This window comes from Ascidiella aspersa, chromosome 4 (assembly GCF_963924565.1).
Source record: "Ascidiella aspersa chromosome 4, kaAscAspe10.2, whole genome shotgun sequence".
Lineage (NCBI taxonomy): Eukaryota > Metazoa > Chordata > Ascidiacea > Phlebobranchia > Ascidiidae > Ascidiella > Ascidiella aspersa.
In genome coordinates, this window is record NC_139450.1 from 15,636,854 (window position 1) to 15,664,840 (window position 27,987).

The following is a 27,987-nucleotide window of genomic DNA, read 5'->3' on the forward strand; positions in this document are numbered from 1 at the left end:
TGAAGTTGTGTCTAAAGTTTTAACGATTCCGCCTTGAAATAATTATGCTTACCAAAAATATTTGTTAGTAAGAAAATTTTATTGAAGGAGTAAGGGACACTACCCTCAGGCTAAGACAGCCGTACTGTTGGTGTACCAAGCCCAGCTTGTATCATGTGACAAGGGCACGCCCGAGATTTTATACTTCTTTATTGCCACCCGATTCGTCAGAATTTAGTTCAGCTTCGTTTTTGCTTTAGAGAATTGAGTATATCTGATTTAGACAAATGTATCAAACAATTTTTGTTCAGGGAAACATTAAAAACAAGTGACTGGTGATGCCAAGACACTAATGTGATACTGTAAACAACAATGCGTTGTTTAAATCAATATTCTCTCAATAGTTTAAAATTTTGTTGAAATAATTTTTTTTCAAAACATTGCCCACCTATTACTTATCTTTAATGGTACTGTTTGATTTTAAAATGATACCGAATGTTTGGTATAGATAACTTGCTAACAATACAAAAAATGTTGCATGTTCAGTTAAACTGGTAAATTCCTGTTCAGGTCCTGTTTGCCTCTCTGATATTTTCTGCTTTATTAGATAAATTTAATTCAGTTTTTATTTTTTTTTGTTTGATTTTCAATAGTAAGTGCTTCATAACTCTTTTGGGGTGACTCTAGTAAAATAGTTCAATGACATACAATACATCCACAATGACATACAATACATCCACACAAGGAATATGATGAGGAAATTATCGAGTTAATGTGTTCAGAAACTAAATTATTCACCTTTTATTATTTAAATCATTCTTGAAGTATTTATACATTATTATAGATTTTGATTATGCATAATCCTATTTATTAATACATAAAACCAAACTGTGGGTGTATATCTTGTACTTATTTGTTTTTTTTTGCAGAAATCATTTTGCAAGAGTATACACCTATTTGCCATCTTATAAATCATTACGATGTCTAAGCCTCTTATCGGATACTGGGACATTAGAGGTCTTGCGGAGCCCTGTAGGCTTATGTTGGAATATGCTGGTGTTGAGTATGAAGAGAAAAGATATATCTGTGGCGATGCACCAACATTTGATTGTAGTTCTTGGTTTGATGTGAAGTCCAAGCTGGGTTTGGATTTTCCAAATTTACCTTATTTCATTGATGGCGACATAAAAATAACAGAAAGTTGGGCAATCTTAAAGTACATTGCCAGGAAAAACAATTTGCTTCCCTCAAGTAATCCTCATTTATGTGACATGATGGAGGGAGTTGTTGGTGACTTTAGGGGCTCATTTATATCCTTATGCTATGGAAGCAACTTTGAAAAAAAGTCTGAATCATATTTTGACAGTCTTCCTGGAAAGTTGGACAAATTTGAAACATATCTCTCAAAAAATACCTGGCTTGGTGGAAAAAATCTTACTTATGTAGATTTTCCATTTTGTGAAATTTTAAACCAAATACAAATGATGAAGCCCGGGATTTTAGACAAGTATGAACACATTCAGAAGTATCTCGAGAACTTTGGGAACTTGGACAAAATTAAAGCATACAAACTTTCAAAGAGGTTTAAGGAATACCCAGTGAATAACAAAATGGCCAAATGGGGAAATGGTCAATAAATGTTTTACAGAAAGTCATCAAATATCGTAGTGTAAAACTCATAAGTATTGTTTCGTGTAAATTTGTTCTTGTTGGCTAATAGGTGGTAATACACAAAATTGTTTAAAACAAGCAAATACTAACAAAATTATTTTATCTTTAGATAAGTTAGGTAGTCAATTTAAATAAACCTGTTGAGTTAAATTTTACTATGTCAAAACCAGTTATAGGATATTGGGACATCAGAGGTTTGGCCGAGCCAATTCGTCTAATGTTTGAATATGCTGGAGCTGCTTATGATGAAAAGCGATATGTTTGTCAAAGCACACCACCCTATGATCGCAGCGATTGGACAAAGGTGAAACCTCACCTAGGTCTGGATTTTCCAAATATTCCTTATTTGATTGATGGCGATGTTAAGCTTACTGAAAGCTGGGCGATCATGCGTTACCTGGCACGAAAGTTTGACCTTCAACCTGAGAAGGGTCAAGAATATCTGTGTGATATGCTTCAAGGTGTTGTTCAAGACTTTAGAAAATCATTTACTACACTCTGTTACACAGATTATGATACACGAAAGGATGCATACTTTGCAGAAGTTTCAAACACTTTAAACCTATTTGAAGCATATATCTCCAAACATACATGGATGGGTGGTGAAAAATTGAGTTACATAGATTTTGCACTATGTGAAATTCTCAACCAAATGACACTGGCTAACCCATTGCTTTTGAAACCTCACAAAAAGATGACAGAATATTTAAAAAAGTTTGACCTGTTAAAAAACATTAGTGAATACCGTTCATCAAAACGTTTCAAACAATTTCCTTGCAACAATACAAGAGCCAAGTGGGGAGCTAAAGCTGAATAAGGGGTATTTATTTACAACATTGTTTTTTATCGCGTGTAAAACAATATGAAATATTCTTCAGCCTTTGCCAAAAGAGTTCATCAAAAGAGCAGATTTTATGATGTTTTATTAAATAAAAAATAATAACTAAGCTGTGCACATGATTCCTTTTGTTATGCAAAACTTTATAGACAGACCGATATATCGGTTTACCGATAGTATTGTCCGATATATGGCTTATACCGATATTTTGGTATTTGTAAACATAGGCCGATATTTTAGTACGAAAACATGATATAATTTTTCCTGTACAACAAACATCTTATATCTTACCCATTTTTGATAAAAAAAGTTTGGGCTTTAGCATTACGCCAAGTTAATATGCAAAATAAGAGTTTAAAAATAAGTAAAGGTGTATAAATTAAAACGTTATTTGGATTTTATTTTTAATTATTCAAGTTTTGAACATTTCCCACGTTCATAAAAAAAATCGGATATCGGTTGACAAAATTGTAAAAAAATCGGGTATCGGTCCCAAAAAGTGATATCGGTCGATCTCTACAAAGCACATTAAAAGTAGCTCTAAATCTAATTCGAGTTACGTCCGGACCAAAAAGTGCCCAAATTAGTTTTATTGGAGTTATACGTACGAATAAAAAAAATGCCCAAATAGTTTTATTCGAGCTACGTACAACCACATTAGTGGCCAAATTAGGGCACTGGTTTAGAGTCGCCCCCCCCCCCCCCCCAAACTAAAAAATATGTACATTTTTTTACTTAATAAGCAGCTTATTTTCGCGGTTCCCTAGGCAGTATGGCCTATTTTCGCCAAAATAACACATATTTTTAAGCTTTGTAGTGGTGTACGAGCTTATGGCGCCATATAATGAATATTTCAAAAAAATGGTAAAATTCGTTTCGCGCACTCGCGCAAAGCGCCGTTTTTCAGATTTGCAGAGACGGCTTAAGTGACCGTACGCTGACCTCGATTATATAACAACTAACTTATATCCAAGCACAATTAAAAGCTTTTTTGTTGTTAATGCAAATCTGTATCAGAACCAGCCTGCCAATATACATCATCCGGCCCGCCGCCTCTTTAAAAAATTAGACACGAATCCATATTTTAAATACTTTTTGACTATTTTAAGTGTGTAAATGCGAAAAATTTTCGCGCTTCGCGCTAATGAACTTTATACATCCAGTGTGTTTACGTTTTGATGCTCTTTTTGAACTAGATCAGCGCTTCTTTACTGTTGCGCCGTGGAAAGCTGCCAAGTGCGTCAAGTACAAACGAAAAACGTATTCAAACATAATCGAAAAATATTTTTTAACAATTTTTTTTTAAATGTAACAAAAACAAGAAATTTTGTAGAAATATACCGGTATACCAAAAAATTCGCGCTCGCTTCGCTCGCCAGGTGTGCCCCAAATAGTTAACAAACACTAAAATAGATTAACTATAAAATTTATCGCGTTTTCTCAAATTAGTTTTATTACACTTTTTCAATAGTAGTAGGGGGGTGACGACGTGTGGACTCCAATTCTAAACCAAGTATACGCTTTTTTAGCGAATTTGCTACAAGACTTTACTGCCTCCTTAAAAGTAATTATAAACACGTTTTTAAAGTGCAAAAAATTCCGAGGCCCACCTGATTCACAATTGTTATAAAGTTGTAATAACACAAAATCTCATTTAACATACATATGTTGTGCGGCCCGCAGAGACCTTTCTGAGTTTGGTTTTGGCCCGCGACTATCTACACAAAGGTTGCCGACCCTTGTGTAAGGATTTGAATAACCTATCCAATGTTAGGATTAACTCTGCATAGAGTTTTTTCTCATTTCAGCAAACTTATTTGGCAAAAACCAACTACAGTAACTTAAAAATTGAGAGAAGTGTCATGAAAGAACCACAGCTGACCGCAGCAGACAACGCTATGATTTTATTGCGACGTGGCCCCCGCTTTTTCGGTGGCATGTGCGGTTGCTCTCGCCTTTTCGGGAAAAAGCAAGATGTGTAGACAATAGACATGGTAGCGTCTTTCAGCGATATTCTTCATACCAGGTCAAACTAGGAAACCGGCCCACTGTAGAGGCTAACCTTATTACTTTTTCGTGCTTTCAAAAGGTCTGTTTTTCGCGTTATTTTGCAGGAGTTAGTTTATTCGGCCAGCCGATGTTTTTTTTACCTGAATTATGACGTCACGCAATGGTATACTTTTGTGACGTCATTTCTGAAAAAATTGTGACGTCATATCTGAAAAAAATTCATGGCCCTCCCCAAACTGAAATCCTAGATTTGCGCCTGCGTATGGGGCTACCATATTTTCAGCACCCCAATTATCTGCGATAATAAATCAGATTTTTTTCGAATACCAACAAAATCTGCCAGAATTCGACTGGTAAAAACAAAGGATTCTGGTTGAACAATGCACATCAACGATACAGATTAAACTAAGTACAGAACTAAGTAAACCGAAAATCAGTTTGTTTGGATGTTATAATATGATAAACGTGGTACACTACGCAAGCCGCAACTGCTGCAATTAAATGACTGATGCAGTTAGCAAAGTGACGTAACAACTGATAACACAGATAAAAACGCGCCATGAGGTGGAAATAAAAAAGGAGGATAAAATAGAGAAAACTAAACAAAATAAAGTCCTTCTGTTTGCAGTGCTTTCTCTGTCTTTCTAATTCAGCTTTGTTTGCGTTAGTCAACATAGCTTTTATTTTTTTTAAGTTAGGTGAATTCCCGTTACGTCAAAGTAAAGACAAGACGCTCAGTTGCTGGTTCTGACGCAAACATATAGCAAGCAATATGTTTTACGTAGATAAATTAGGATATATAACCCATTTTTATAAAACAAATGTAAAAAGGCCATCGTTTGTAGTTAATATCAATTTGGCTATGCTTTAATATTCGATCAAAAATTCATAACTGCTTACGTTTGACATATGGCCTTTTGATTTCAAAGTCCCGAAAGAACATTTAATATTCACGTTAGAGGTCGAAATTTTTCCCGATTATTATTAACTGCAAGCGATTGTAGTTTATATAGTGAAAAATCCAGCGAGATTCATAAAAATATTCATAAATAATTATTATTATTATTTTCGCTAAAAGTGTGTTTGCATTGCTAAACCCAATACAACAACTGTATAAAAATTTCAGGTTATTAGCGGCACAATTTACGGAGATATTGGCCCCCAAAAAGTCTCGGTGCGCCCAGCAGTTTCGCCCTGGTGTTTGCAGCAATATAGCATTAATCTTATAGTTGTTCTGTATTGAATTTTTCCTTTTATTCATATCTGAAGGCAACTAACAAAAATACAATTACTGCGACCACATAACATATCTACTTCTTTGGTCAAAACAGCGTTTCGGCGTTTCCCATTGGTTCATCCTAATCGGGGCTACTCGAGCCTACTTATGCCGTGTAAATATATGCGTAACAGTGTTTGTGTTACGTTCGAACACTGCGCGGGAAAAATGCGTTGGGTAAGCTTTGAGTGGCAAAATCTATCAGTAGTTCTCAAGTTTACTTTTAGGAATATTTTAGTTTAATCAGTGTCGTGGCCACTACCACAATTTGGTTTTACTAATAAACAGTAAAAAAGTGTTTCTGGTATAGGCCTGTCTTGCCGTTGAGATTATGATCACGTGATAGGCCGGTTAAACTGTTTTCTTATGTTTAATAAAGCCGTTTTTACTTTTGTTTGCTCAAATATAGTCACGCCGTGCGCACTTGCAACGTAAGCTATCCAATCAAAAACGAATAAACCGGAAAATATAAAAGCATCGTAAAGGTTCAAAAACAATGCTGTGAATTTCGTGTTTTTAAATATTATACTATTTTCACTTCTAGTTTTATCCAATACTCTGCTAACTCAGCAAATTTTCATGCTATCTAAAACAAACATTTGCTCAGTTTGAAAATTTCTTAGAGGGAACAATGGCGACGCTGCCGAACTTTTTCATTCATTTGCTCAACGGTGATTTTGGTGCGATTAAATGTTTCCTCGCAAACCGGTGCTTAGCGTAGTACGTTGTTACTGCTTTTTATTCTTGGATTAAAACTTCGTAAGGAAAGTGAAACCGCAAATTTAAATGATAAATTAATAGAAAGTCCCACCAAATATTTAAACCTTGTTAGTCTTCAGTAATGAAAAAAGGCTGTGGATTACTGTAGCAGAACACTACTTTGGACACTGTATAATTATAAAGGTGATGTTTGTTAAGGTTGGTGGAGCTTAATTACAGCAAGGATACCGGTACCTGAAATTCGGGACAAACAGTTCATGCATCTAATGCAAAACAGGTCATATGGTCAAAAGGTACCAATGAGATGAGCGGAATAATTGCTTTAAGGTATAGGACATGAGCGGGATAATTTACTTTAGGGCATAGGACAGGATATTTTAGTGCTGTAAGAAGCTTTTTCTTCAAAAACCTTTCTACAATGGCTATCTCGTATTGGCACTGAACCAAATATAGGAAAAGCAGGCCTACTGATACCATTACTTTGCATCGAACGTATTCTAACAATAAGTGAAATCCCTACAACACACATACAATAAAGGTATAATTGGATTAACATTATAATGATGCCCTGCGCTACAGTTTGAGTGTTTAAATGCGGTTTAAACCGAAAAGTAAAACTAACTAAACAATTTCTATAATGATTTAAAATGCAATAATTGTTGGCAAACTGTTTATTTTACAGATTAAATAGATATTCCTAAAAACATATATTTTTTACTTTCATAATGTCAAAAACAATTTTAGGATATTGGGACATCAGAGGTTTGGCCGAACCGATTCGTCTTATGTTCGAATATGCTGGAGCTGAGTATGATGACAAACGGTATGTTTGTCAAAGCATGCCACCTTACGATCGCAGTGCTTGGACCGAGGTGAAACCACACCTGGGCCTAGATTTTCCAAATCTTCCTTATTTGATTGACGGTGATGTTAAAGTAAGCGAAAGCTGGGCGGTCATGCGCTATGTAGCACGAAAGTACGACCTAGAGCCTGCGAAGGGTCAAGAACATTTGTGTGATATGCTTCAAGGTGTTGTACAAGACTTAAGAATGTCCTTTGCGACACTTTGCTACACAAATTTTGACACCCAAAAGGATGCCTACTTCACACAGATTTCTGGCAAATTGGATCTATTGGAGACATATATTGCTAAACACAAATGGATTGGTGGGGAGAAATTATGCTACGTAGATTTTGCACTATGTGAAATTCTGAATGTGATGACGTTGGCAAATCAATCATTTTTAAAATATCATATTAGCCTGGACGAATATTTAAAGAAATTTAACAACATTGATAAAATAACAGAATACCATAATTCGGAGCGCTTCAAGCGATTTCCCTGCAACAATCCTATGGCTAAGTGGGGAGGAAAGCCGGAATAAGTTGCTGACATTGGTTCATCGATCAGTGCTTAGAGTAGAAATATAATAACATTAATCCTTAATGTAATTCTTAGTAAAACGTGAGTAATTCAAATTTTATGACTGCTAATGAACGTCTGATGTGTTGTGTAAAAAAGCACATTTATTATTTCTTTAGGCGAACATTACATACGCAAATTACGACGTCTACTTCAGAGTCTTCGCGGACACCGAATGGTACTCCGGCTTTAGTGGTCATACAAAGTTATATTTCCAAAAAATTGTTTGATCGAAATTCTAGGCATACTTTAATTAGCACAACGTGTAAAAGTGCAAGCGAACACTTACATAGTAGCACAATTCTGACGAAAACATCCTGTGCGAACTTTCTTATAAAAAATTTGACAGAAGTAGGCCTAATAATTTCCACGGTCATGAGAACTGCCACGAACTATTAGTGATAATAACTTCCAGAGTTTATTCAACGATTTATCTCAGTATTTGCAGGAAACAAAATTAAGGAAAACGGCCCTTTGGCTATAGTAAAACTGACAAACGTTTTTTATTTTTATTTCATGGCTATGTATAAGAAGTACACAACCTGCGGTCGTTGACAGTAACTTATGCGGCCGTGCAGATGTTTAAAAAAAAGTGTTGACTATTATACGTGGATACAAACTTTTTGTACATATGTCCCCGGGCCCCAAGGTACAAGTTAGCCTACATGTTTTTTTCGTATAAAATAGGGTATATTATGTTGCAATAGAAAATGTGATTAAAACGAAATAGAAAATATGATTCAACAAGGAGGAGGGGCGCCAATATTATAATTTGCTCCCCGGGCGCAAAATACCCTGGCTGCGCCTCTGTATGCGTTTAAAGCAGACCAATTATTATTTCATAATTTGGCAGAAATTTTCGGATTTACGCTATAAGCATGCCTAACTAAAGTTACGAGTTTTAAGGTTCATTTGCTTCAACAATTTTTTTTTATCTCTAAGAAAAAAATTAATTATGTGCTTATGATGTAACATTAAAAAATTGACAGCTGTAAAAATAACTTGAACTAAACATTGAATGGATTTTGTATATAATCTCGTTTTTCTCTGAATTGTTTAAGTTGGGAATAAATTTGTTACAGGGAATTAAATTGTGTATAAGTGTCGTTCAATAATACTTATAAAGCTTCGCAAAACGGGCATTCACAGTTACTTTTTGTATTGGACAAGACACAAGACCAACAGACTTTATCTTCGGTCATTCATTGAAACCCAAATTAATTGTGACGTCACAAACACCACTGATTCACTCGGGCAAATGTCACTCATTTACATCATTGTTAGACTGGCGGTTCTTGTTCCTTCTTTACAACCTCCTGCGAGCCCTTTGGGGGTCGCGGCCCTATCGTTGAAAACCACTGGTTTAAAGGAAACTGTTCAGAGCAAAGCAAAAGGAGCCATGCCTTTTGTTGAACTATCTATTGACAAAAATTTGGCCGACTTACTATTTCGTGTTTTCCACAAGTATTTTTATTACACATTTTCGATATACAGAATAAAAAAGTTTGAAAACCACTGGCCTAATATGTCTCCCACGAAAAATCTTGCCTTCTTGAAATCAATTTTCTACGCGTTTTGCGCGAAAAACTTAGGTTGTAACTTGTAATTGCAAGCCAATTGCGTTAGAGAACAGCACGCTGCTTTATAGGGTTATACAATTTAAACATTACAAACTGAAATCGGATCAGCACGAATACCATCTTAGTATCGGACAAGTACCGATACTACCAGCACTTGACATCAGCTTCAATCCAATAGTACATGACTTGCCTACTGGCGGTGTAGGAAAAATAAAGGCAGTCGTTTGTCAATGTAACTATGTAAATCAGCATCCATAGCAGAATAAAGTTGTTAGTCATCTAACAATTGCCAATTTGTTTTAGGGTTAATTGCTGACAAAAATTATTTTAAATAAAAGTAAAATATTAGGTGAAATAATTCAATATGTGTAGTTGACCAAAGTTCGCGCAAAGGCAAAAAGAAATTTACTTTCATGAAGTAAAACTTAGAAAAAATACAGTTTAGGCGTTGTCTGGTTACCCCAATCCGTGACCCTACCCCTGAAGCAGACCAATATGTCAACACTGCGTCACTGCGCATTATAGTAAGTATCGTGTCATATTAAAGACTGCTCATCGTGTCATATTTGGTGGGGGGGTGCTGTAAACACGTAGTGGTGACAGTTAGAATGATTCGGTTATTCCGTCATCTCTTTGATGTATTTAAAGTAAGATTCCAGTTGCATATTGTAGCCCAGGGGTCGGCAACCCCTGACCAGGGCCGGATTAAGGGTACTGTGGGCCTAAGGCTAATTACCAGGGAAGGGCCTAATTTTGCAAACGAAGCTACAAAAAGTAGTAAAAATGCATACATAAAAAATTGAAATTATTTACTGCAAAACACCACAAACATAATAAAAACATGTAATAAATGGTATAGGTGTCATAGACTCATAGTGTAGGGGATGTGGGACTTATGGGTCACTTTTGACGTTTTTGCATCTGCAGGTTTTATTTGCATCGTAACATAGGATTTAAAGGTCGTAACGTGAAGTTTAATCTATCCTTCAACATACCACAGCATTTAATTCAAAATGCAAGAAGAAAAAAGTTGAACAAATGCACCACTTTCTAATTATTTAACAAATCAGTCATTTTAAATTAAACTAACTTAGTTAGTCATTGCCAAGCTTGTTTTCGGACTTCACCGAGGCATCTTTTTGTCTACTCTGTTTTGTCACTACATTCGCCGAGATGATTTCTAGATTTTTATGTTAATAATGCGTTACTGTTATTTGAAAAATACTCTGTGCTCAACCTATAGCTGAATATGGCCCAAAAGTTGACCTTGAGTAATCCCGTAGCATACCTTGTGCGTTTCACAATGGAATATTCTTTTGCAAACTATTTAAGGAAATTGGGAAATCTCTGCACCAGGCATTACAAGTAAGTTGCTTGCCCAACAGCATTTGACGGAAACTCAAAGATTAGGCGAAGGTTATCGTCAAGTAATTGGATGCCCGAAAAAACGCTGAAGCCGCACGACATGGCTACGTATGTAAGGCAGCACATTTAATTGTTTCACCACAGCGACAGGCCTTTATCCAATCTTGCCACTCGCAAACGTACGATTAGGCGTAAAACTTAGCGATAAACGCAATGAAAGGATGCAATATTCTACTTTGAACATCCCTATTTGCGATTTAATCAAAAAACGTGTCAGAAAAATGAGGTACAATACGTTACAAGAAAGGTCATAGTTAAAATCACAAATTAAAGTTAAAATAACGACACAGATGGGTTTTGCAAACTACCAGCTATGCTAGAGAGTTATGCCCTCTCCGTGGCCCCTAAAGGGGGCCGAGGGCCACAATTGAGAAACCCTGTTTTAGATTCCAAAATAAAATATAAATTCTATCAGATAACATATTTTACTTTTGTGATCCCAAAATCGTTTTATTGACCCAAATCTTCAAATATCTATTTTAAATGAAAAGAGGAAAAAAGCTCCCGAATCACTGGTCCCTATGATCCACTGGTCCCACATCTCTCCTATTAAAATGTGGCCTAAATTTAAAATAACATTTTTCCTGCCTTACAGCTATCATAGGTATAGGTTGGTTCACACTAAATGTGTTTTACTTCTAGAGTTAGCGTCTGGCGCAACACGCTAGCGTCGTCCAGTTCACACTTTAAGGGTTGCCAGCGTTAATGGCAAATTTCCTCGCTCCTAACCGAAAGCGTCAAAGTTGAACTGTTTCACTTTCCCCAACCGAAATTTTTAAAACGTTTTACGTTAACGCCGGACGCGTCTATTGAGAACCAACCTTATGAATGATGCCATCGACATTTAAACCTCTAACAACATCACTATCTGTGCTTAAAGGGGACTGTAGCCATAAGACCGAAATAAGAACAACATCAACGTCGCAATAAAACACACTTCTGAAAAAGTCCAAAATAGAACTAATACCTATAGTCGAAGTACCGTCCAAAACCCGTCAGAATAAGACATAAATGGCCAGAATCAGGCCTAAACAACATTTGACTAACTTCAAACCTCTCCCCTAAGTACACTAACTCCACTAATTATTTTATCCCCTACCCATTTTCTAACCCTACATATTACCTCCCAAACATGGCCAAAAATCCAATGCAAAAACAGCGGCGCCCTAATGGCGCCGGTCAAACTAGGACGTCCAAATGTCGACACCAAAACGGACCATGCCAGACCTAACACAGCGCCCGATCGACCCATACCCTCTCATACAGTTTCAGGCGTAATTTTTTGCTATTTAGGGCTAGGCAATATTGCGATGAATTTAGGATGTATTTTGACTTGATCTTATTCTGTACTGGGCAGTAATCTGCGTATTTGGCTTTATTATGTCATTGGTCTTAATACAATGGGTTTATAGATTTTTTGCTTTAGGTATTGTTGCTTTTTAGGTTTTATTGTACGTAGATATTTCTTAAACTTGTTTGCATAAATGAAACGATTTATTTATCTGCTCACACACAAGACACATATTCACTCGACTCAGTCATTCGTTTTAAGCAAAACTGCACTGCATCGTACCGGTAATGCATCTGCACTATCAGCCTTACAAAAATTTAACCTTAAATTGAGGGCCGAATTTTTGCAGGGCCTAAGGCTAGATCCTTATTAGCCTATTGATTAATCCGGCCCTGCCCCTGGCACGCGTGCCAAAAGTGGCAAAGATGCGTAAATTAGATGTCAGCACATTCGTAAAAATATGTCAGATCAGATCACAACAGGGCTGTGGAGTCGGACTCGGGACTCGAGTAAGACTAGATAAATCTAACAGAGACCTACGTACGCGCATGCGCAGTACCATATTTGAAAACTGATAAGGAAACAAACTGTAAATCGTTAAGGTGGAATAGCATATGGTGGCATACTTTCCCTGATCCCTTATATATGAGTGGATTGCTGCATATCCATCTAATTTTAGTTACGTAAATGGGTAAAATACAGGCGGTAGTGTCGGAACCGAACTCGGGACTCGAGGAAATGCACATTTGGGCGGAGTTGGACTCGGGTTGTTTTTACCCTTTAGCAGTCCTGGTTGCCAGTGCAAAACCATACATAGAAAAATGTTCGGCACGCGAATTGTTTATATTTAAAAATTATTCATAAACTGGTACACTGTATACGAAAGGTTGCCGACCCCTGACCTAGCCCATACATCGAACGATAACCTCATGTTATGATGTAGCTTTGTAACCTCATCTCTGAAGATTTTACTTGTTCACGAGTCCTTTATAAACTGCTTGTTTCATAACAGTTCAAGGCGCGCCATAAAGCAACAAATTTGTTTAGCAATAACTTTTATTATAATTGCCTTTTCTTTGGCAAAAAAATCAGGTTGGTGTAAAATAAACACCGAATTGAAGTATCGAAGTTTACTGGCCTGCAATTACGTAGACCTAATTGTCACAAGTAAATAAAATATCAATTCATATTTGATATTGTTATAGCACAATAGTTTCAGCTTACATGCACAGAATTTATACATGAATTATTTAAATCTAAAATGGATATGGCATCAAATGCGTAGTATTAAGCAAACGATTTCCAATTTTATTCCGGCTTACCTCCCCACTTAGCCTGGGGATTATTGCAGGGAAATCGCTTGAAACATTTTGATGTACGATATGCATTTATTTTATCCAACTGGTCGAATTTTGTCAAATACTCCCCTAAGTTTTTGTGAGAATTTAACAAAGATGGATTAGCCAACGTCATTTGGTTCAAAATTTCACATAGTGCAAAATCTACGTAGCATAATTTCTCCCCACCAATCCATTTGTGTTTAGCAATATATGTCTCCAATAGATCCAATTTGCCAGAAATCTGTGCGAAGTAGGCATCCTTTTGGGTGTCAAAATCTGTATAGCAAAGTTTCGTAAAGGACATTCTAAAATCTTGTACAACACCTTGAAGCATATCACACAAATGTTCTTGACCCTTCGCAGGCCCAAGGTCATACTTTCGTGCTATATAAAGCATGATTGCCCAGCTTTCGGTTACCTTAACATCGCCATCAATCAAATAAGGAAGATTTGGAAAATCTAGGCCCAGTTGTGGTTTCACTTTTGTCCAAGCACTGCGATCGTAAGGTGGTGTGCTTTGACAAACATACCGTTGGTCATCATACTCAGCTCCAGCATATTCGAACATAAGACGAATCGGTTCGGCCAAACCTCTGATGTCCCAATAGCCCAAAGCAGGTTTCGACATAATTTAGTGTTGCAAACACTTTTAAAATTTGACAAAATATAATATTTCTAAAAAATTAGGTAGAGTCACTTTTTCACGTTTTAAATCTGTATTTTGGCTATGCACTAATGTATCCGATTTAAACATTTTTCATTTGGAATTGATCGCGATTTTTTCGAAACAACCTTCACGAATCAGATTAATTAATAGACTCAACTTATTGCAGTATGGTATGTTTTACTTGATTCTGAACTGCCTGTAAAGCATCATGTAATATTATGGTGAATACAACTTTGTACCCGCCTAAATCGTTGAGCAACGCGGACTAAGCAAACAATAGAAACTGTTACTGGTGACACGAAAGATTAATAAGTAACCATTCATGCCTATTCAGCAAAACCCATAAGTTTCCTGCTAAACAAAATCTGTTTTCAAATTACATAGAACACTAATTCTGAAAGTCAACCCTTTAAAAAAAACAAAATCATGTCAACAGTTATAGAAATTAAAATCCTCATAACAACACATATGTTTAGTTGCGGTTACCTCATATATGACCTAACTTAAGCCCGATCAGACCTTCTTCAGTGGTATGCAAACTTTTTCTACACGTCTATTAATAACCATTTTAAAACGTTGATCTATGTGTTTCTATACGGTGTTTATTCAGTAATATTAGGCCCTTAAATTAAAATGTGCCCTAAGTGACTTACATAGGGTGATAGCTACGAGTCTATTCTTCCAAATGAGATATGACTCGACCGCCAATTACTCGAGGATAAGTTATTGATATTCCTTCAAAAATTCATAAACGTCGATAATTTCAAATCGGACAAACAAGCAAAAGTCCCATAACTCTAGAAAAAAAGAAGATTTTCAGTCAACATTTTAACACATTACTCAAAGCAACCTAACTTAGCCAGCAATCAGACTTTAAAAAAAAAGATAATAATTTTTATATTTACGAATATTAATATTCATATTTACGACCATTAATATTCAGTCATATTCGGCCCTTAAACTAAAATGTGCCCTAAGTGACTTACATAGGGTGATAGCTACGAGTCTACTCTTCAAAATGAGATATGACTCGACCGCCATTTATTCGAGGATAAGTTATTAATATTTCTTCAAAAATTCATAACCGTCGAAAGTTCCAAATTTTGTCAAAAAGTTTATCGGCTGCATCACTTAAGCAACCTGGCCGATCCTTCAATCAGGCTTTATCAAAACCTTGACAAGTTGTTATCAGATTTAAGTTGGTTTTGCGCGGTCCGCCTTACAGCTGACATCACCGCGAATATAGCGATGACAAAAAAACTAAAAGTCGCTATGTCTTTGATTCTTATCGATGGTGATAAGACAACCGGTCACTCGTTACGGTCACAATTTAATGTCACTTCTTTTAACTGTTTTCTTTTTATCTAAACCCTTTCGTGGAAGACGCCGACCACCGGTTACTCGTTACGTGCTGGTAACATGCGTAAAACAAGCTTGTTGGCTACTTCCGGCACTTGAGACAGGGATGCGATCATTTTATACACAATGTGTGAGGTAGAGTTAGAGTTTAGCAAAAGAGTCAGAATTAGTGAAGAGCTGATGGAATTAGGGTTAGAGTTAAAATGATTCTTCTTTCTTTTGGACGTTTTTTACTCTCCAGTTTTATATGTCTGGGCAGTTTTCAACCAGCCAGTGTTTTGTTTTACAGTCCAGAATGATCAGACCCGTTCATCCCGTTGGGAGATTGATAGATAGGGCATTCCAAAATAATGTGATTAGCGGTCTGTTCCTCCGCGCCACACTCGCACGCCGCAGAAGAAGCAAGGCCCCATTTGTGCATGGATGACTTGAAGCGACCGACCCCAGATCGCAGTTCAGGCGAACCCATGCTAGCCGCTTAAGTCCAAAGCCGAACGGCTTTGCAGTAGGACGGGGGATGTATGAATGGAGCGGGGTGGTTCTGCGTTCCCACTCCTCTTCCCACTTGGTGGCCATCCACTCGGCCACACTTTTGTCCCCACTGTCTTGCAGCAGTTTAAGAGAGGCCGGTACAAATGGATGCCTTGACATCAGTCTAGGCCGGTCAACCGGCCCTAGTAGTTGTGGGTGTAGCAGGTGGCGTTCGTCCAGGGCGCGGCGACCGATCGATAGAGTGGCTGCTTTTCGACGTAGGTCTGCGGGTTGGATGCCTGATAATAGCGGTAGTTGTTCTACTGGGGTTGGGCGCAGGCTTCCCGAGATGATGCGCATGGCGTCATTGAGGCACTTGTCGATAAGGTGTGCATTGGCGCTTCTGCCCCACACAGGAGCGCAATATTCTGCGGGGGCATATACGAGGGCTAGGGTTGAGATGCGCAGGACGTCTGCGCTATATCCCATCCAGTGCCCGCCAGCATTCTTTTTTAATTTTGGGGCCAAATATTACTGTATATTAATATTCCTAAATATGAATATTAATATTCGTAAATATGAAAATTAATATCTTTGTTTAAAAAGTCTAATTGCTGGCTAAGTTAGGTTGCTTTGAGTGATATGTAAAAAAAATTGTGACTGAAAATCTTCTTTATTTCTCGAATTATGTGATTTTTGCTTTTTCGTTCGATTTGAAATTATCGACGTTTATGAATTTTTGAAGGAATATTAATAACTTATCCCCGAATAATTGGCGGTCGAGTCATATCTCATTTTGAAGAGTAGACTCGTAGCTATCACCCTATGTAAGTCACTTAGGGCACATTTTAATTTAAGGGCCGAATATTACTGAATATTAATATTCATAAATATGAAAATTTTTATGTTTTTTTTTAAAAAAAGTCTAATTGCTGGCTAGCTTAGGTTGCTTTGAGTAATGTGTAAAAATTTCTAATCGATATCTTGTTTACTTCCGGAGATATTACGCAAAGAATTTCGAGCTGCCATCTTCCGTTTGGTAAATTCTCTACGGCTACGCTCAAGAGAATACAATTTACCTTTTATCAGAGTCATTTAAATTGATTATTTGCTCATTTAAATTTATTAGTAAGTAACAAATATGGCGCTGGTCTAGAATCCTACCACGTGCATTTATTTTTACAGTTAACAAAACGAATTGTTAAAGTTGAAATTGCAAGGAAAGGCAAAAATATGTTAGAATGGGTAACACTAATTTACGGAATGATGAATGGTCGGAATGGTCGGAACGCTCACAGTATTATTATTAATTACAATAACACTTGACCCACCTTCACCCAAACGCTAACCCCCACCCTAACTCAAATATTGTGCGTTGGTTTATTAATTGTTTTAACGGGGTAACACTTAAATTATTGAGCGTTCCGACCATTCATCATTCCGTAAATTAGTATTACCCGTTAGAATTTATGTAATAATAATACTTGACCCACCCGAAGCCAAAAGCTAATTCTAGCGACAACCCAATATTGTTAGCAACATAAACCCCGGACAAAAATGTGGTAGGATTCTAGATAGACCAGCGCCAAAAATATTAAGCATTAATATCTTTAGAAGTTTTATTCTGCTGTAGGAGTAATACTAATTTACGGAATGATGAATGGTCGGAACTCTCACTAATTTAAGTGTTACCCCGTTAAAACAATTATTAAACCAACGCACAATATTTGAGTTAGGGTGGGATTAGCGTTTGGGTGAAGGTGGGTCAAGTGTTATTATATTTAGTAATAATACTGTGATCGTTCCGACCATTCATCATTCCGTAAATTAGTGTTACCCTGCTGTAGAACTTAATCATCAGGTTCATAATTTATTTACATTTTTATTGTTCAAATCACTAACTAATATTGATAAAAGTTAACCTATATTTATCATGAACAAATAAAGAAGTTTACTGGTACTTCATCCGGTTAAATGACTAACATGTTTTTGTATTTTAACTTATGGAGGCAAAATGTCTAGTACCTCTATTGTGAACAACACTGATGCGAGTATATCTGAATATTTTCTTGCGTCTATGGTAAGTTTCAAATTAACTTCATCATTTGAGAAAGTAAACATGCTTTTACTAGTTTTATTATTTATAGAACTGCGAAGAAGATGGAAACACGTCGCCCAAGTTAATAGTTTCAGAATCATTAACAGATTCTGACGATTTTTCATCAATATCTAGTCACAATACAGGTTTATGATACACTTATATCTTAAACTATATACTTGACACCTTTTGTTATACCCAGTCATTCTAATTTTTTTGGCTATTCACCCACAAGATCGTGTTGATAGCCATATGTTATTTCCAGACTGGTTGGTGACAATGACATGATACACAGTTCATTTGGCCTTATTTTAAATTATGTTTGTGTATAGGCATGTCAATTTTTCTTTGACACTTTATTCAAGCCAAGTATCAACTAATTGTTTGCATGTAGTAGAAAATATGATGTTTATGTTAATCAAATAATGTGTGTTTGTCCGACATATGTGTCATATAATGTTATAATTTGGTTTTTAACTTACAACTTATTGTAGCATAGGCTGTATTGCAAACGTTTTAGTTGTAAGTGAAAAAGTTTGCATATGTGTTTGTATATTTTTTTGCCAAAGTATAATAACAAGCTTTGCCCAATTTTGTTTTCTCAATTAACAATTTATCCAACCAATGAGTTTGGTTAGCCCTAGTTCAAATATGTATGGTATTTATGTTAAAATAGTACTACTGCAACCAAACCTCAACAACCTTGTCATGTTTTGTTACATACGAAGACCAAAATGTCAAGAATGACCAGTACAATGAAACTGCCTCTGAAACTGTGACTTCATTTCAAGATGGTCAAGAGGTTCAGTTGGATGACGGCTCCACTGCATTGTTATTTCATAATTCAAAAGGTAGGTAATATATACCAAATACTCAATTAAAATTAATTAAAACTTTTTTTTGTAAGAGGTACATTGCACCTCAGTTTGTGATAGTTCTCTCAAAGAATGTTTTTAGGGTTAAGAAAAACACTGTTTACTAAATAAATTTAGGCACTGCTTGTAATATTGTAGATCTAAAAATTAGAAGTCTGTCATACAGGCAAACCAAATTACATTTGACCTTAAGAAATGGAACTTAAACACCTGCTTAAATGCTAATTGAGAACAAACTTCACTGGTGAATCAGCTAACATATGCATATTGTAATATAAAATACATTACGAATTGTGAAAGTTCAAAACAAGGTCTTTTTAAAATAGATCTCAAAATGAAAATGCATAACGAAATACTGAAACAAAGTAAAAACATGTCAAAAACAACAGAGTGTTGCAATCTTTAAAATATTTGTTGGGCTTATATAATTGGTGTGCACAATTTAAGCTTAGTAGTTTTTTTTTTAATTATCTAATGCAGAGGTGGGCAACCTTTTTAACACAAGGGACAGTTAGGAAATGTAATACTTACAGGGGGGCTGCACATAGGAAATGTAATACTTACAGGGGGGCTGCACATCGAATAAACACTAATTCATATTTGCAGCTTTTCCTAGATAAACTAATGAGCTACTAGGCTGCAACTACTGCAGTTTTGTCGGTGCTGTCTACTTGTGGTTTCGGAAATAACTTTTCCTGCAATTCCAATGAAGCCTTTTTAATCAACAGCCTTAATTTAAAACCAGCTGTTAAACGTAACATCTCAGTCAATATGCGTGGCATAAGGGCAAAAGCACTTGAGTAACCCAATGGTGAATATTATAAATCTCTGCACCTGCCAAGTGCCAATACTCGATGGACCTGTAATATTACAGTACGTTCTTCATTCTATTAAGGCCTTTACTATTTTTAAGATGCATCCGAGTCTTGTACTCTTGAGCTTATTCAACAAGTGCAATTAGACAATGGGTCAACTGCATTTTTGTGCCAAACAAAGCCACCTAATGTACAGGTTATTGTTTTTATTTTTGGTTTAACATAATTTACAGTTTTCCTACAACTCATTTGTTTTAAATATATATATATATATATATATATTTTATTACATTTTGTTTTGCAGAATATTAATGTAAGTGAACTCGGTAGTCCTGTCATTCATTTTCCAGCCAGCTTACCAATTGATGTGCGTAGGGTAAGTCTCTCAAAATTTCATGTTAAATAAACTACATATTTTAAGAACATAGTTTTGCATTTGAAAATTATTGTATTGGGTATTTAGATGCCATTATTTGTTATTTCTTTAATCTATGTTTTACTGGTTTTAGAAATGAGTGTATTTTTTTTAAAACCTAAGCACAACTATTAGAGGTGATTTTATTTAGGTGTAATCCCTTTCTAAACATTTAATGTGAAAACAGAATTTCACTTGTGATTACGAAGGTTGCAACAAAGTTTACACAACTGCCCACCACCTTAAGGTAACAGTTTATTGAATACATACATTTATTGTTGGCAACCTATTTGTCAATATTGCTAAAAAAAATTTAAAAAATCTTAAAGTTTGCCCATTAGAAACATTTACGTAGTTCTTGCTTTAAATGTTGCAGATGTGTAATGCAATAAAACGCTTGATTTATTGGATCAGTGTCTTGGCATCGTCAGTCTTTTGTTTTGTTTTACTGACAACCAGTGGAACACAAATCAGTATATAAAAAAGACAAACAACTATAAAAATGCCAAACAAAAACATGACATTGGTTATTTTAATAAATTGTTGAGCAAACAGTTTGGAGGATCCAAGTTAAAAATAATTGCAAACAACTAACCCAGTATATTATGGAAATGGGAAATAGGAAAAAATATGATACATGTGCTATCTAAAGCAAAAAAACAAGTTTGAGTTTAACCTAATGTAATAAAACAGGCCCACATGGGTAATCCTGTCAGCTTACAGTCATATATAATCAGGAACTGTGTTTTGGTAATAATTTGCTGCTCTGGGAATAACGTAGTATTTGTATCATATTTCTTATTTATATTGTAAGTTTTCCTGTTTTTCTGTGATATAATTATTAATAAGGCCTCAAATGCCAGTTCTTTAGAATTGTAACCATTTGTAATTTTATTTTTTATTACAATTTAAGTATGCTAGATATTTTGTTGGTCAATTGCTGTTTTTTCCATTAAGGGGTATGTATAATTAATCGCCCTTAAAATTAGGAGGTAAACATATTAATCAATTACAAATATATTAGGATTTAATATTATGTATTTGCTGTTGTAAATTTGAAACCTAGTTATCAATTCCTTGGCATTTAACGTTGAAAATCCATATTAAATCCTTTGTTCTAGGTACATAAAAGGACTCATACAGGTGAAAAGCCATTTGTTTGTAAATGGCCAAACTGCAATAAAGTTTTTACAACTGGCTATGCCCTCAAATCACATAACAGAGTACACACAGGTGAGTAATTATATATCACTTTAAATTTTATCGTAATGATAAATGTTATTATTTCAGTCATTTAGTTGCTGCGCCAGATGTAAAATTTACTAATATAAGCACAAAAAATAATTTAATGTATAAAAAATTATCTGTGGCTGCACATATTTCAAAACTTGTGTTAGGCTATACAAACTTGCAGCTAAACTCTAAACCAACTATTAATACAGAATGAGAATGCCACAAGTTTTTTCCCAGTTATCATTCAATAAAACTGTTTTATTTTAGAGAATCAATGCCATGTTTGCTTAATTTAGATCAGGAATGTCCAACCCGTGGCCCGCATGGCATTTTTCGGAATGACATTCTGATAAATGGACATTTATTGTTTGTTTAAGTTAATTTTATTGTATCACAATGCTCATTTCTACCCATCACGTTTTTTGACACAATCGGACTTACCACTCCTGCTTCAAGAGTCATTCAGTTAGTTAGTAATATTTCTTCATTCTTGGTTCAATAAGGTACATCTAAAATCAGAGACTCTCGCAAAACGCATTTGGCAGTGAAATATCTTCTGTACTTTGCAGTAATAAAATATGTCAAATAGAAAACGAAAAGCAGATACTTGTAACAGAATATTTCAAGACAGGTGGACACTGGACAGTGGACATGTATCTGTATCAGAATGCAAAGAATCCAACATAAAAAGACATTATACCAGTAGACATTCATCAGCTTATGATAAATACCAGAATGAGTTCAGACAAGATAAAGTGAAAGAAATAACAAAAGTTATTCTATGACTGCAAATAATTTTTGGAAAAGAAACATACATTTGCAAAAATAAGTTTGTCAAGACAGATCATAACTCGTTGTGTTGAAGAGCTTGGAAATTCTATAGAGTAAACACTAATTGCAAAAGCCCAAAAATTTGTATTGTATTCTATTCTATTGTGCTTGATAGAAGCACTAATGTCAAAGTCTACTGCTTAGTTGGCACTTTTTGTGCGATAAGTTAATCCAACTGTTAAAATACCGAAACACTTGCAGCCATTGTCCCAATAAAAGGCTCGACTAGAGGCATTAATTTGTTGGAAGCTGTGATGTCAACTCAAGCACAATTGGCTTATCTTTGTTGAAGCTTTCGGGAATTACAATTCATGGCGCCTCATTAAGGATTGGAAGACAGCAGAGAACTTAATTCAACTTACAGCAAGTATAATCTGGAATGACACTGCCATGTCATTTCTTTGCATGATGCACCAAGAGAACCTTTGTGCAAGTTATTAAAAACACAAAATGTCATGTCAGTTGTTCCTAAACGGTAAACTTCATTTGTCCAAAATGGCCGCATCACAGGGAGTTTTTAAGAGCTACTGCATAGCATGAATGCTGACTGCGATGACATTCCATACTACACCAAGGTCCGAGGGCTGAGTCTATGCAAATCGAGGGTTTGAACTTCAACACAAAAAATGTATAGAAGATTTTGCATTTCTGGTGGATATAACTACTAATCGAAACAAACTACATTCACCTCTACAGGGAAAGGGAAACTGATACAGCTTCTTTTTTTATTATGTCAATCGGTTTGCTGTGAAATTAACCCTGTGGGAAACGCAGATAAACAGCAAAACTTTGTTCATTTTCCTACTCTTCAGAGTTTTCAAGTTCAAAACTCTCAGAAATATGCAACACTAATAACATAACTAAGGCAAGACTAGAACCTACAGATGGTGTGCATTGAGCTTAAGTGCTCATCGATATTAAGGAAGAAGTTCAAAGACTTTCCACTGCTACAATTTTACAAAAACTATGTCTCTAAAGAAGAATATCACAGAATTCACAGATTGACAGTTTTCGAGACCCCATTATTCGGCAACCCTTACTTGTGTGAGTAAGTTTTTTTACGGATGAACCATGTCAAATCTCCTGTGAAATCACTAATTTTTGACAGCCATATGGAAAACTCGCCTTGCATTGCTACATTATCCATCTCACCAAGTATTGGCAAACTTGTTAGAGAAATACAGTGCCAAACTTCAAATTGAAATGTTGACGTGTAGTAAAAAACTTAGTTGACTTTACTATATCTTGGTATGTTTATTGTTCATATAATTGTAAAAGAGGATAATACACGTTTCTAAGATTATATTTTTGGCGTGACGATTTTAATTAGAAATTAAAGACAGCCATTTGTAAGATTGCAAATTAACAATAGGACTAAATACTGAAGTGGCCCGCAAAATTATTCTTAAACCTCATATGGCCCTTGGCCAAAAAGTTGGACACCCCTGGTTTAGATCATAACATGAACAGTTTTTTATCATATCGTTAACAATTCTTAGTCGAAGAAATATGGCTATGCAGATGATCTTGCAATTCTACTCAGCAAGCCAACATGGGGCGAAGCCGAAGAAGGTCTCACCGCAGACATGGGGATCCTGTCGTCCTACTTCAAGAACTGGAGACTAAAATTAAGCATGGGGAAAACTATGGCCACAATGTTCCACCTAAATAACAGGGAAGCCAAGCGTACTACAAACATCCGAGTCAACAACACGTTGTTGCAGCATAATGCTACCCCCACATACCTCGGGGTCAAGCTTGACAGAACGCCGAGCAGCTGCCCGTGCTGGCCGGCATAGCACCGCCTGACATCCGCCGAGAGGCAGTGACCCTAGCCCTCTGTAGAAAAGCGCTCTGCAACGAACAACATCTACTGCACAGAGTTCTCACTAATAAGACTTGCCATCAACGCCTAAAATCGAGGCACTCCTTTGCTGCCCAGGCAAAGACAATGCTACAGGTCGTCAGAGATGGCATGTCCAAGGACACCTGGGTAAAGAACCGGTGGACGGAGAGGTGGTCAGCAGCACCACAAAGAAGATTACATCGCTACATAGACAGCCCTTATGAAGTAACAGGCCTGGACCTTCCACGGCGACAATGGGTTAATCTTAACCGCCTTCGCACTGGAGTCGGCTGTTTCGGGGGGTCGATGCTGAAGTGGGACTTGACCGACAATCCAGCTTGCATATGTGGCGCCCAACACCAAACTGTGGACCACATCGTGGAGGAATGTACCACCATCCACCCCATGGGGAACGAGGCCTCAGAGACCTCGACAATGACACTCTGAAATGGTTCTCGTCAACAGAGCTCCGTGTTTGACACTCAAAAGAAGAAGAACAATTCTTAGTCAATAATATTATCTGTACATAAAAGTACCTTAATAGTCAAATTTTCCTTTAATTTTGCAATCTAGGAGAAAAGCCCTACACTTGCACAGAGGCATCTTGTAAAAAAGCATTTAAGACATCTGGAGATTTGCAGAAGCATATCAGAACACACACTGGCGAAAGGCCCTTTAAGTGTCCATTTGAAGGATGTGGAAAGGTATTTCCTATAATATTTTTTGCAGTACCTATAGGACTAATCGCTAAAAACATATTTATATTTGTTTTGCCAGGCCTTTACCACATCCAACATATGTAAGGTCCACATTCGCACTCACACTGGCGAACGTCCACACAAGTGCACATACCCAAAGTGCTTGAAAACCTTCTCCAATATTACAAACTACAAAAACCACATGAGGATTCACACAGGTATATGTCATATGAAATGTTACAAACTTTTCTCACAGCTACAAATACAGTAAGTAAATAGTATGTTTCTAGGTGAAAAACCTTACTTGTGTGATGCTAAAGGTTGTGGAAAACAGTTCACAGAATACTCATCTTTGTACAAGCATCAGGTAGTAAATAAATAATAAATATGTTTAAGTGTGTAGCCCTGAGCCAATTGTCTGCTGTTTTCTGTTATATATAAGAAGGTAGAATTAAAAATGGCTAATTTAATTAATTTAAATCCTATGTTTTTTTATTAATCTGTGGTTTCATAATGTTAACTTGTATTTTTATCATAGATTTGGTAAAACATTTAGGTAGAAAAATATTCAACATATATTTTATATATATATATATATATGTATGGAATGAAAGAGATCTTTGTAAATATATATTTTGTCTGTCACGTAAAATAGTTAATATATATTTAAGCTTTATGACTACCACAGTTAAGTTCAATTTTAAACAGTGAACTCTTATTAGACAGCATATACTTTGGTTCCATCCAAGTTTTGGTTATGGTTAACTAAGTGTTTATCGACCTTCTTGTTTTCATTATTATTTATTTACACCTGTTATATAAAGGTTGTCCACTGTGTTGTAAAACCATTTATGTGCATGGAATGTGGCAAAGCTTATAGACAACCCAGCACATTAGCTCAACATCATAAAAAAGTGCATCGGAATTCATCTAGCCTATCTTGTTCAAAAAAACAGAAGTGTAAGTCTTCATTTAATATGGTTGTCACGAATTATTTCAAAAATTAAGACGTTGTAATTTTTACAGGTGTAACGCACTCAGCTGATGGCCACTTATTTAAAGGTAACACTCTGTTTCGAAACAACAATTGCGCACTTCCTGGAAAGTCTACTTCGGTTGTTGTTGAATCCGTTGAAACGCTACCATCATGTTTGCCCACAGCCAGTTCAACTGTGAGTGAAAAACAAAGTGTTTATAATTTTGTTCTATTAAAAACAAATATTTCAACATCGACGTTTCAGTAATCTAACACGTTTTGCAATATTCCGTAATGTTTACTTTCCTGTTTTTAACTGCAGTTGTTTTGTTTTGTTGTTTTTCTGCTATTTATTATCTACTTTGTGCTGTTTAAACCCTTAAAAAATACAACAAGTCGAAATCTAAAATTGGTCTAGTAGTGACTAAGCTAGTTGTCGGTTTGCCTATATTAGCAAGGAAATATTGTAAACAAATATTGTATTTACAACTTTTGAAATATATTAAAATGCAACATAATTGGACAATTTAGAAATTGAAACCAGAACATAAGCCAAACGTCCAAACTCCCAAACAACTTCCAACCTCTTTTCAAGACGGGGTAAGTTGTTGGATAAATCAATAGTCACAAATAAACTTGAATAAATTAGTAGTCCTTTTTATGTTTAAACGAATGCATAATGCGTGACATACAAGAAGTGAATGATGTTATAATATAAATAAAATTAGTCTCTGTTTTGTAATCCTGTGTAACATTATCGGCCTTTTAGACAATTTATCTCAACCGGCCGTCGGCGAGTGTGGCCAAATCGTGGAAGCACAACTCGTCTGAAAACACAGGTAATTTCATAGTACATGTTTTACTGAGATTGTAGATTAATGCGTTGTTATCGAAAGTTTTAAGTGCATTTATTGGATAGATCTGATCCACACGGAGGAGACAGTTTCGACAGGATGGTTGAACGCTGCCACCTCTAACAGCAACCTTCAAACGGATGTCAGCGGAGATGTCAGTACTGCAATCTTTGTTTTCGTAATTCCAATATGTATTTTGTATTACACTTTCTGTAGGTTAATAATTTTCTCTTCCGAGCCACGTTATTTCTGCTAAGAAAGGTTTTTTGACAAATATAAAAAAATCGCAGCCGACCTAGTAAACTGACGCAAGCACACTTTGCTTAGGATCAGCAGCAACAACAGATACAAGTCGAGTTCCCATTCGCCACGTTCGAACTCAACGGTGCAAAGTTCATGGTCCAGATGCTCAACGAAGGAAGCGACGTGGCCGAGGTTCGAGGAAACAAAGCACCTCTTCTTGCTGCGTCCTCTGCTCAGCAAATGACCTTGAGCCTATGCGATGACGCCCGGGAGGAAAGTTTGTCTGTCGACGGGCGTTTTGCGCCTTCTAGTAAGTCCGATCCCCAACACTACGTCGTCGTTGAAGCTTCTCAGGACGACGGCGTGTCCTTATTGGAACAAAACAATATCCTTCAAACGACCTTGACGCCGCTTCCCAGTTCATCGGAGCCCGGGGATGTGCCGTTTAACGATAATCACAACGCAATTGGTAAGCACCGTAACTCGAACTTAATTGTTTAACCATTTTTGTTGTTTGTTTATTCGTTTTCGATTTAAAACAACTGCAGGTTTACCAAAACGTACTCATTGTAGCACACACACACTTATAGCCTATATATATATATCTATATATATTTTTTTTAAACCTAAACTACAGGGTTTCAGCTCACGTTGTATAGCATCATTGTATAAGTTAAATTATATTTGTTAAAATATGCTGGGAACAAAATATACTGAAACAAACTTGCATATTTATATTTCACCTAACCCACGAATACCAATTTATAATACTAATAAATTATTTTTAATTCAAGAAAACAGTTACACTGACGGTTTTACGAACAACACCAATGAACGAAAATTTGATGAAGGAATTCCGAAGATGCTGAAAATAACGCCTCCAATGGCAATTCGAAGCAGACAAAAGAAAATATAAAACGATTGTTTTTTCATTTTTTTATTTTGACTTTTATTCATTTATGAAAAAACTATATGCCTGCCTTGCAAAATGTTTTTTTTTCAACGCGTGTGAAATCAAACATAACCGTGAAAATGTCCATCGGACTTCTAAAA

The 27,987-nt window shown here is 36.0% G+C and overlaps 2 protein-coding genes and 3 pseudogenes across 5 annotated transcripts; 4 read left to right on the forward strand and 1 right to left on the reverse strand.

Moving 5' to 3' along the window:
* Positions 1-283: 283 nt before the first annotated feature.
* On the forward strand, positions 284-1,616 carry LOC146148160 (glutathione S-transferase Mu 5-like). The gene has a single exon (XM_083387276.1). It carries the CDS (start codon positions 960-962, stop codon positions 1,614-1,616), a length of 657 nt encoding a protein of 218 aa, XP_083243402.1. The 5' UTR covers positions 284-959.
* Positions 1,617-1,794: 178 nt separating this feature from the next.
* On the forward strand, positions 1,795-2,581 carry LOC146148161 (glutathione S-transferase Mu 3 pseudogene; annotated as a pseudogene).
* A 4,638-nt stretch (positions 2,582-7,219) lies between these two features.
* On the forward strand, positions 7,220-7,879 carry LOC146148162 (glutathione S-transferase Mu 3 pseudogene; annotated as a pseudogene).
* Positions 7,880-13,423: 5,544 nt separating this feature from the next.
* On the reverse strand, positions 13,424-14,201 carry LOC146148163 (glutathione S-transferase Mu 3 pseudogene; annotated as a pseudogene).
* Positions 14,202-16,963: 2,762 nt separating this feature from the next.
* Positions 16,964-27,971, forward strand: LOC146148164 (uncharacterized). Of its 4 annotated transcripts, XM_083386605.1 has the most exons (18): positions 16,964-17,089; positions 18,060-18,130; positions 18,198-18,294; positions 18,877-18,999; positions 19,937-20,034; positions 20,143-20,214; positions 20,441-20,500; positions 21,375-21,486; positions 24,737-24,867; positions 24,941-25,079; positions 25,152-25,228; positions 25,686-25,821; positions 25,888-26,033; positions 26,369-26,437; positions 26,607-26,676; positions 26,757-26,845; positions 27,019-27,403; positions 27,729-27,971. In XM_083386605.1, exons 2-18 carry the CDS (start codon positions 18,065-18,067, stop codon positions 27,848-27,850), a joined length of 1,992 nt encoding a protein of 663 aa, XP_083242731.1. In that variant the 5' UTR covers positions 16,964-17,089; positions 18,060-18,064; the 3' UTR covers positions 27,851-27,971. The 4 variants fall into 4 exon arrangements, with proteins under 4 accessions (XP_083242731.1, XP_083242730.1, XP_083242732.1 ...); XM_083386604.1 differs by lacking the exon at positions 16,964-17,089 and having other exon boundaries at positions 17,516-18,130; XM_083386606.1 differs by lacking the exon at positions 16,964-17,089 and having other exon boundaries at positions 17,516-18,130; positions 19,937-20,028.
* The last annotated feature ends 16 nt before the right edge of the window (positions 27,972-27,987 follow it).

What these genes read in the sequence shown, in the direction of transcription:
- LOC146148160 (XM_083387276.1), top strand. Translation starts at nt 960, where the DNA reads ATGTCTAAGCCTCTTATCGGATACTGGGACATTAGAGGTCTTGCGGAG.
- LOC146148164 (XM_083386605.1), top strand. Translation starts at nt 18,065, where the DNA reads ATGTCTAGTACCTCTATTGTGAACAACACTGATGCGAGTATATCTGAA. An exon ending in CAACTGCCCACCACCTTAAG is followed by an intron (nt 20,501 to 21,374) that starts GTAACAGTTTAT and finishes CCTTTGTTCTAG; the next exon opens with GTACATAAAAGGACTCATAC. An exon ending in TTGTTCAAAAAAACAGAAGT is followed by an intron (nt 25,822 to 25,887) that starts GTAAGTCTTCAT and finishes TAATTTTTACAG; the next exon opens with GTGTAACGCACTCAGCTGAT.